The following is a 10,622-nucleotide window of genomic DNA, read 5'->3' on the forward strand; positions in this document are numbered from 1 at the left end:
TGCCTTTTTCAGGCAGCAGGAACACTGGTCAAAATTTGTTATAGTGGGGCGAGAACTGAAAAAGCCAGAAATACGGTGCTTTCTTATCTCCACCAGTGATGGATTTAGCTAATTGATAGGACTCCTAGGTAAAGGGATGATACAGTTTGGGTTATGGTTTGTTAAGCTCTTTAAAGTCGCATGGGTTTTTGAGGAGCAGAAGCTCCTTGTCAAGTGATCTAGAGCAAGATTTCTGAACTGTCAGACCCCCGACACCATTACCTGTTCCTTTGAATACTTAATTGCTCTTGTGCTCGCACTGGTATAAATAATGAATTTGTTTTTATAAAGGTGTCTTTTCTGTAACTGTAAAGTAAGATCAGCTGGTGGTCTTACTTGGTTGATCATTGGAAGCATGAGCATGAAGAGATGTCTCTTGGATCATGAGGCAGGGCCTGTGCATGTGGAGTTGGGCCAGCAGTTGGGTTTGGGGCTACCTCGAGAGAAGACTCTTGTACTGAACCTTGGGTTTGGGRCTGCCTTGAGGAAAGACTCTCAAGCTTGAGGAAGCTTGGGGAACTCAGAGGTAGGAGGAGGARCAGGAAAAACATCTGCTGAGTTTGTCCTCTGCAAAGAGGGAACATGGCTGCTGTAGCTTGCTGCAAAGAGCCAGGCCTACCGAGCTGCTTTGAGCAGAGCTTTGGGTGGGTTTCCTCCTCATGGCTCGTTGAGTCTGCGTGACAAYGAAATGGCTTAGTATCTGCAGCTGAAAAATCCTTTGAGTGCCAGCTAACTCTGCTGACTTCAATGGAGAAGAAGAGGGTTTGTGGTGGAGGCTCCAGCACCAAATGTTTGTTTCAGCAGGGAATGTCGTGGTCTTCTCCTCCACCCCCAGTGTTGGAGCTGCTCTGAGGGCATAAGAAGTTGTGCATATAATTGACCTTCCAAGYTGTGAACCCGATATTCACATTTTTAGAGGGCAAAATGTTAGCATTTAACAGAACAGCTTGGGTCTGGTGCTCATGCTGTGCCTGTTGACTCAAGAGGGACATACACTGAGCAATCAGTAAACTCTCCACGTGAGCTTTCTATGCAGCTGCAGAGAAGAACATTTAATTAATACTGAAGCAATTATCTTGACAAGTAAATCAAACTCAGAACAATAACATTTTCCCAGTTACTGTGTGGTAGCCAGATGGTATTGCAGGCTATTATTAAGGGCTTGGCTTGCCACTCTTGAGGTTCCTGGCAGGTAATCAGTGTATTTTTCCCATTTGGAGGTTTGGGTTTCAGCGTTCAGGGAATTAGGCCCACAGGGATGTCCAGTTGATGTTTCAGTTTGAATGGAAGAATTTTTTTTTGTTGTTTTTCTTGCTAGGAACTATTTCTTGCTGTTGCCAAATACCAGGATGCAAATAAAAATATATGTGCTTTTGGGTTTCTTTGGCCACAGATCCGAAGCGAAAGCAGGCAAGAAGTTTTCCAGACCTTAACGCGGACTCTCATGGCCTGGTAAAACATGGTGGGTTGGGAACCATCTTCCAGTAGACTCTTTTCACGCCATGTTCCCCGTGGCAATTGATGGTCCCTGGTYGTGGTGACCTGCAGTGGGTCCCGTGGGTTGGCCTGGTGCTCTGCATCCTTGTGCTGTCTGAAACCAGGAGTCCTGAGATGGACGTGGTGGTGGAGYCTTGTTGAGCACATCCCCGCCATCCCGATCATCTCGGGCCTTGGTGCAGGGTCCTCCTGCGCACCCAGGGCAAAGTTGCTGTGTGGGTCCCGGCGTGGAGCCCGTGGAGGCCGAGGCTGCTGTTGGAGCAACCCCACGTGGCCGTTGAAGGAAGCGAATCCGGCAGCAGACGGAACCACTTCAGGGATTGTGGAGAGGACGGCAGTGGAAGTAGAGTTAGGATTAGTGGTCTGTGGCTATCAGCAAGATCTGGACGAGAAGCTGATGAGTGAAAGCAGCGYGAGACGCCTGTCTTGGGCACGCCGGGGAGCTGGAATCTCCTCGTGAGCCAGGGACGGCCTTGGTTTGGCCGGCAGATGTTTGGCTCTGCAGAGCCTGTTGGGAGTGCAGGTCAGCTGGGACCAGGCCTGGCGATCTGGGATTTAGGACCTCCTTGTGGGAGAGGGATGAGAGGCTGCTGGAGATGTCTGTGCTGCTGCTCGTGTTGGATCTTTGCTTACAGCTTGATCTGAGCAGAAGCAGACCAGTGTTTTGGCTATTTGTGTAGGTTGGTGAGCAGCCCYGTAGGATTCATCACACTGGCGTTGCTAACGGTTTAATTTCTATTGTTTTTAATTTCTATTGTTTTATTCCTATCTTTTTATTGATGCTCCTCCRTAACTGTTGTTGCTCGAAAACCCTGCTGCTGTGCATAGAGAAAGATCCCAAATTTGCAGCTCTTTTCCAAACAGCAAATGCTCCCTGGGTCCCTACTGCGCGGTGGGTCCTTGTAGCAAGGTCTGGTCCCTTCTCCCAAGAATTCACAGTCTGGAGGGACATGGAGGAGCTGTCACACGCTCGGGTGGCGAGGGAACAGGGTCACCTGTTGGGGCCCTTGCAGCAGCCTCCGGCCTCGCTGTTTCCTGCTCTACCTGTTTTTATGATGTGAAACCACCAGGAAATGGGACCTGTGCATCTATCACATCTCCATCCATCAAGGACGCCACGCGGCRAGAGGTCCCTGTGGAGGGGACATCCTCTGCCTGGCCCCACCTGGAAGCTGCGCCAGCACCATCCCGAGGGAAGGGCTCCTCATGAGGGAGTGTGTCCATCCCGGGCAGCAGATCTGGTTTAAATAAAAGCAGTGGAAAATACCCAATGTTCTGTTTAGCTTGCGAAACGAGAGCAAAGTGCGCTTTTTGTTCCCCCCTCGCCTTGCTCCTTCCCTCCTCCTCCTCCTTTTCCCCATTCCCTGAAGTCAGATTTTAATGTGGGACTTTAACAAGAGGCAGAGCTTGAGGTATTAAGGAGATGGCCTTTAATATTCTGAAATATTTTTCCATTCATTAGGATAACCCAGGAGTTTTGGAAAGGCGGCAGCGGGAGGACTCGGACGGGCCTTTGGAGAGCTTTATAGTCCATGAAARCCTGAATTTGAGCACCCCAAGCATGTGCTGACGTGCGACAACCTTGCTAGGGAGGTCCCTTTCTGCACATCGATGGTGTGGAGATATTTATTCAATGATGCCCCTCGAAATTGCCTTTACCAGCAAACCTTCACAGTGGATTGTCTGCGTCTGCTGCGTTTTCCTTTTTCCCAGTGATAAAATGGTGCAGATGGAGAGGTTTGGTTTCCTAGCTGGGTTTTAGATTAATTAAGTCTTTGGTCTACAGCTTTGAGGTAGGTCAGCTTAAGGGAAGCCATCTCTAAGGACATTTTTTAAGCTCTTAAGGTATAAGCTGGTATCCTCCCARGTGAGTTTAGGATCGAAATTGGGCAATCACTTAGAAAGTTTCTTATGACTTTAAGCACGTTCATCACAACGTTAGAGCCTTTCTTGGTTCTTCTCCAGTGTCTTCCTCCTATCTACTTCTTGCATGTAGTCTAGGACAATTGGATGACTAGTGAGGCCTGTGAGGGCTGTACATATAGGTGAAGACTGCAGTCTTTGTGGAAGTCTTGTGAAATTCAGGACACTGGATGATAGTTAATCAAATTAAAGTGTTCACCAACCATTTTCTGGTCCAGGGCACATGAATTTTATCTGGCAGGGCAGTGTTTTTAGCTTGTGAAAGGAGGAGTCCATCAGCCCCAGGTCAGGTATTTGACTTTGTGTTTTGTGGTATATTTTGTGGTTAACTTTTTGTCTTTTTTTCGCTTTTCTTCTCTTAATTGGTGCTTTAAATCAGAGCTCCTAGCGATCACAGTTGTAAAGCTTGAGGAAGYTGGTAAAAAACAAACCCAAACTGTCATGAATTATTATAAATCATGAACTATTATGTGTTGTCTAAGTTGGACTGAATGATCTGAGTTGGGCTGAATGGCTACTGTTCATCCATCCCTTCTTGGTTGCTTCTCTCTGGAGAAAATCCTTGCTCAGGATGTTGGAAAGACTGGAATTTCAGCATGTTTTCTGCCATGAAGGACTAAGTACTAGTATGCATCAAAGGGCCTAGTGTATAGTAGATTGTCTGGACATGACTTGGACCTCTATTCTGTTATTTTTTTCTATTAAACTCTGACRAGGAACTAATGCAAGTGGTAGATTTCTGGTGCCTCCAAGCTCACGGAGCACAAAGAATTAAAACCCCCCAATCCTACTCCAGGATCCTACTCCAGAATTGGCATCTGAGCTCTTTTAAGAGAGGGAAACAACTTGAGTTATTAACTACAGTTCCTTAGTCTGTACATCTCCAAACCAGAAGTCATCTCTTGGGTGTCCCTTGTAATATGTAGCTGGTGTTTTGGAGGCTTTCAGAGGCTGCTGTTACTGCGCTCTTGCTTTCCTCTCCCTTTGCTTTTCCCCTGATTTGGGGGGATATTTTCTGTTGCTGCAGAGGTTTCCTTGTTGCCACCATCCCCTGAGACACCACCCGAGCGGGGCTGCTCCAAGAGCAGCACCCGGTGCCTCTGTTTTGTCCTCAGGCATCCTTGGAGAAGATAAAACACCCAACTGAAACGCATTCCTTCGCTGCAATGGAAATGCCGGGAGCGGGAAGCACAAGCAGATTTATTCCTAGACATCTCCGAGTTTCACAACCAATGCGACACGGCAGATTTCAGAATTCTTGCTTTTGTCCAAGAGGTTTTCGCCTTTCCTGTCTCTGTATTWTTAACTTTTGATGGTAACTTTTAAGCTGACTTCCACTTATTATTAAGAACGGTGGTAGAAAACCTAATCCCTACGTGGGATTTCCCTAGGTCTACGTGGGAAAACGTAGACATAAAATTCGGTAGCTCTTTGAAGGCTGTCCAGGAGACAGAAGAATTACGTTTCTTTGAGGACATGGAAAATTGCATTTCAGTTGGAAACCTCAGGAAAGCCAKTTGGAAAGTGCTGCTTATCAGAGCATTATTTGGTCAGAAATGCTGACCAAATGTGGACCCCGGGCCGAGCTGCTGGATGCGGGGCTGGAGCTCTCCGGATATCCTGCCATGGGATTAGCAGGAGAGCGGGCTGAGCTTGGAGGCCGGCGTGAGCCCGGCTTTGCCGGTGGCTTTGCTGCTATCGTGCACACGCACGGGAATGTGTGCAGGATCCTGGGGTTTGCAGGATGTGGTGGCAACGTGTGCCGTGGAGCCTGGGAAGAGTCTTCCCAACTTAATGGGAAGCAGAGGGATGCGCTTTGGGAATGACTCATGCGTTGGCGATGTGGAAGGAAGGAAAGTGGGTGGGGAGAAGACAAATTGATTTCTTAGTGTATGTTCTTGTCACCTTTCCTCAGATCTTCAGCTACCTCCGAGCTGGGAGCTTTTCCTAAAGCTCCTTGACTGCAGAGGTGGTGACATTTTTGACAGTTGTTTCTTCCCTTAGTTGTGGATGCAGACTTGTCCCGATTTGCAGTCAGGTTGGTGTGGAAGCTTTTGACATCTCGAGTGACCAAATAACATAAAAATCTGTGCTTGTGTTTCCTCCTCTTGGATTTTGGCTTAGCACTGCCCATTGCTGCTGGGTCTTCTCCATAACAGTCTGGGGTGGCTCAGTTCTCCTTCAGTCTGCTCTCCTCTCCCAAAGTGGTGTGTTGGGATGGCTGATCACCCGTTTGTTTAATTGTAATGAGAGAACCAGAGGATTGTCCGTTTCCAGCAGAGAATTTTATCTTTTTCYAGTGTGAATTTTATCTTGCCTGCAAAGTGGCGCTTGACCTTGTCCCTTGTCCAGGGCTTGTTGCTCTTCTCCCACAGGGTAATTTGAAACCCAAGGCATCCAGATTGGGGTTAGGAGACAATTCACAGCAAGAGGCTCAAGGAACCTAATAACTTCATTGGATCGAAGGGGAGAATTGTGGTTTCTCCTGGTACCTGTTGGAAGAATTTGATTTATAGCTATGGGCACAAGAGGAGAAGCCAAAGGCGTAATAAGGGTCGTGGTGAAGGTTGCACTTGGGTGAACGCAGGCTGGACGTCGCAGCTTTGGAGGCCTTTGGAGGCTGAAACAACGTGCCAGGAGTTGTGATGAACATTGCATCCCCGGAGACTTCAGAAATCAKAAAAAACTCATTTTCTGCGAAAGTTTTGCCTTCAGTTCAACCCCAGTCACTGGCCCTGATGTAGGTATTTATTAGTGGACAGCTCCATCATTCCAGAGGTCAAGACCACTGGTGTACGATGCTCTTTTAACACTTTATGCCTCCAATAAAAATAGGTTGGTACTTTGCATTTCTTTTCTTGTGACAGGGACCAAAGTATAAAAGAAGGGCTTAAAGACCAAAAGAATTGGAGCCGGAGYGCTGGTTTTGCGTCTGATACTGCTTCTGGTGGCCACGGGCAAGTTGCTGCTCCACGTTTGCCCCAGTTTGCTGGTCTTGCCAATTTGGGGGAGCACCTCATGGGATGACGTGTTCCTAGCATGCTGTTAATGGCARTGCGTAATAATTACAAGTTTTTTACAGCCATTTGTTTATCACAAATGARAGGATTTGTATTCCGAGTAAATGCCCGTTTTCCAGACCTACTTCACTGAACTCCTGGGCGATGTTTTGACTCATCAAAAGAGRATTTTTCTTGACTTGGGGCCACCATTGTGGTGCTTCACGCCGCCAAGTTCAGCGTTCTTCTGGAGAGAATAAAATGTGTTTATGGACTCGAAAACGCTTGGATTGCCAAACTTGCTGAATTACGGGAAGATGAATAAGGTTCTGACTCAGCTGAGGATGAGTGACCTGGGGCGAGGAGGGAATGTTGCACATACCCCAGTGTGGATTGCAAGGAGAGTATTTCTTTGGTTGGCGCTGGGATACGTTCTTGTTGAGTTCTGACACCAGTGGCTGGTATTGAGTGGTCCTCCTAAGGATGAGACGTGGTCTCTGTGCCCCTGCCCACAATTTCATCTTGCTACTGTGCCCCCAGAAGGTTGTCCCCATTTCTCAGCGCAAAGTGGGTGGTTTGGGCAGCTTCCTGGTTTTCCTACAGATTCCAATRTAATTTTTATATAAAATCTCAACAAACCCAACCCAGGCAGTGCACTGGAGGTGTTAGCTCTCCCTGAATACATTGATTAAAGGTAGAGAAATAACTCGGTGCTCTTAATTTTCTCATGACGTAGGCTTTGAAAATCAGGCATTTCTGCAGGGCAGGTTGAATGTTCCTAGACGTGACCCAAGGCAGCTCTTGGATGAAGCCCCTTGTTGCATCTTCTCCATTTGGGCCCATGTGCTGCGTCCAACCCATGGTATTTGAACACCTTCGTTAGCATCTTCATTAGTGTGTGCGCAGCCTGCAGCTTATTATTTCTGCAGAGATGTTTCATGGAGCAACATTCCTATTTCTTTTCCCATTTGCAAAGAAATGCAGCAAAAAATCCGGGCAATTTCAAATGCAAGTTTAACCTTTGATGTCCATTTGCTATTTCAGAGGGTTTAACCCCTTTTTGCACTTATGTATTGTTTAAAAATGCTGTTTTTCGTGGTAAAGGAAGGTGGTGTGTGCATCCCCTGTSGCCCATGTGTGTCCTACTTTGTAGGTAGGTGTTCTTGGACGTGCTGCTTCCTTGCAGAGCTGGGCAGCCCAGATCAGATCCTACTTTTTTTATTTTATTTTTCCTCATTGCTCAAGATTTAATGTTTCTTAGGAGTTTTGTAGTCTTCAGTTCTGCAAATGCCATAATTTGGTGTYGCTGGTGGGTTTCCATGCTTCTCACAACTTTCTGTTGCCTGTCTGCTCTCTTCATCTTCTGTGTTTACCTGTTGTTTCCTCTTTTTTAATGTTTGTTCCCTTCATTTTCTAAGGATTGCAGATACACTCAATGGAAAATAATTGCCAAGATAGTCTTCAGTCTCCTGCTATCTCCAAATGATAAGGTACTTTGCACTTGATATATCTGTGCTCTTAATCGCGCCTGTTGAGAATAACACCTACCTAATTTCTGGCCTGCCCTTGGCTTCCTTTGCAAACTCACCGGGTACTTACAGATTGCTAACCTTCCTCCTGGGGGAAGAAATCAGCCTCCTAAGAGGGAAAACTCCACATTTGCCAATCTGTTCTCCTGTTGGGGTGTGAACCCAGATCGCTTTTCCACCAACCTTCCTAAATTTGGATACCCAGACCGAGTCCAGTCATGCTCTGCTGTGCTCTGAATGCCCTCCTGGCATTCCAGGTGTTTCACATCCCTCTAYGACACGACGACCTCTCTTACCTTTTTGCCCAAGTGCGGAATCTAGATTTTTCCCTCCAATTCTGCATTTCTATGAGAAAAAAAAAACCCACTTCCTTTTAGTAGAGGAGCGATCTGTTAAATGTTTTACCCTTTTGTGTGCTTCAAAGAAGAAACCCCTTTACTGCCAGCTCAACCAACTCTTRATTTCTTCCTGTTTCCTTATCAGTTATCCCCGGTTCCTAACGGCAGATTTTTGTTCACTTCAACTTTCCTCTTTATTCCGTTTGTCATGTTGTTGGTTTTTTTTTTATAGCTTCCTTAACTTCCCTCTGAGCCAGGTTGCTTTTTAACTAGTGTGGCCTTTGCTTTCAGTTGTGGGATTGTGGCTTTTTGAGCATCTAGTTAAAATGTTCTTAAACAATTTTCAATTAGTCATCATATTTTTCTGATTACATTCCTTTTCCCAACTGATTTGGCTTGTAATTGTTTTCAGCTTGGTGGAAGCGGCCCCCCTTACAAGTATGTGTGTGTGTGTGTGTGTGTTTAGTATTGCTAGTGGTAATATAGTTTATTCCTATTTTAGATGCTTTTTCATTGCCTGTAAATGCACAATCAAGTCATGGCAACTTGTTTGTCAGCTCTCAAAGTGGGGCTGAAATGTGGCTGCCTGCTTAAAGCTCCCGCATGGGCTCCGTTTCCAGACCTGGAAGCAGAGCAGGGGATCCTGCTGTAAGGATGTGCCAGCATCTAGCAGAAGGTGCCACGTTAGTGGAATGACGAGGTGTCCATCTCCTCATCCTTGGGTGTCTTGATGACCTTGTCGGTACAGTGGGCTGTGTCCAAGGTAGCGCTCGTTGTCTTGGAGGGCCTTAAGAGTAGATGTTGTCTTGGCGTTGGCTTTGGAAGAGCTTCTACCCATGTCAGAGGTAGGAGCTTGGATGTCTAGCTGGGATGGGAATTGAGGACCGTGGGTGTGGATTTGTCCTCTGCGGAACCGGTGGCAGAAGCAGGTGGAGGGGAAAACCAGAAGAACCCCAAGGTGACATGTAGTGGGGGACACCAAAATTTCTAAAGAACAAATCATAGAAATGGGCAAAAGCACCAGCTGCTCTGAGAGAGGTCWGCATGGCCTAACTAACATGGGCAAACCCAAGTCCAGAGTGACACTTCCAAGCAGGACCAGGTATCACCTCCTGCATCTCCTCTTCTTGGGACAAAAAGAGAAGGGAGAAATCTCCGTTCTTGGGGACATCCTGCTCCAGGAACCGGCACATTTCACAGGTGCTGTTATCAGTGTCAGGTCAGGCACATTGACTGATGGGTTGACCATTGGAGTTAATGATCTTGAAGGTCTTTTCCAACCATAATGATTCTATGACTGGAGCATGGGGACGTGTCAGGAGGCCACGATGGGAGGACCTGGCCCTGGTTACCCGCTYGCTGACCTCCGCTCTCTCCGAATGGGAATGATCAGAGTGGGGAAGGCAAACGATGAGCAGTTGGGCTCCATCTGCAGATGGTTAATTACCAGTTCACACAATATGTTGTTAGGGGTCATCTGTTTCCAGTTTCACCATAAACAGAAGTAAATGTTGAGAACATACTTCTCTACATCCAGTTTCACTTGTTGTGGATACTTGGAATACTTTGCAACCCACATCTTTGGGTTTTCAAGGAGGGCTTTTGGCCAGAGAACCCTGTGACCATTTGAGAGTCTTGGTTTTTTTCCTAAAAAAAATAAAAAATAAAATAAAAAAATAAAGTGCCCTGAAGGTTGCATTGTAGGGACTTTCCTTATGCAAAACATAAAAGTACTGTTTTTTAAAATTATAACCATATTTTTCATTAAAATCAGTTGGAGTCCCAATAAACAATCAGCTCCGAAAAATTTCCAAATGTTTGCTGCAGTGCTGTTTCTATTTTTAATTAATTTTTTAAAAGTATTTTTCTTTAAAAAAAAAAAAAAGAAAAAAGAAAGAAAGAAAAAAAACACAGCTTGGCTTATAATTTAAGAAATGATCTAGTAAATCAAAAAAAATGCCTATGCGTATAGGTCTTTATTGCAAAATAATTAAAACCTAGTGTGTATGTGAGAGGAGGATGACTTCTGTTCGCCTTATCGTGGGAACGTCGCGTTGTCGCCGCCCCGGGGAGCGCTGCGGCGCGTCCTGCCATTTGTTTCGTATCAGGGGCGGGCGCCGCGGCCGTGTGCGGGGAGCGGACGGGAGCTTTGGGGGGAACGGGCTCGTAGGCACGCGGGCACCCCTGCCAGCCTCCCAGCTGGGCCTGGGTATTGCCTTGTTTGCTTTTTGCTTGCAGCTTTTATCACAAAGCCATTTAAAAGAGAGGGAGAGAGAGAGGGGGAGAGAGAGAGAGAG

General features: G+C 46.5%; 1 protein-coding gene across 4 annotated transcripts in view; it reads left to right on the top strand.

Annotated features, from left to right (window-relative positions):
• The window catches only part of EXOC6B (exocyst complex component 6B), a 219,116-nt gene that overhangs the window by 62,209 nt on the left and 146,285 nt on the right, over window positions 1–10,622 (top strand). For 2 of the 4 annotated variants that reach the window (XM_026048847.1, XM_026048848.1), the window contains exon 6: window positions 7,877–7,948. The exons of the other annotated variants lie outside the window; for them this stretch is intronic. In XM_026048847.1, coding sequence (XP_025904632.1) covers window positions 7,877–7,948 — 72 coding nt within the window. The remainder of the gene's footprint in view (window positions 1–7,876; window positions 7,949–10,622) is intronic. 4 annotated transcript variants of the gene reach the window in all.

This window comes from Nothoprocta perdicaria, unplaced genomic scaffold (genome assembly GCF_003342845.1).
Source record: "Nothoprocta perdicaria isolate Ctin4 unplaced genomic scaffold, notPer1 scaffold_58, whole genome shotgun sequence".
NCBI lineage: Eukaryota > Metazoa > Chordata > Aves > Tinamiformes > Tinamidae > Nothoprocta > Nothoprocta perdicaria.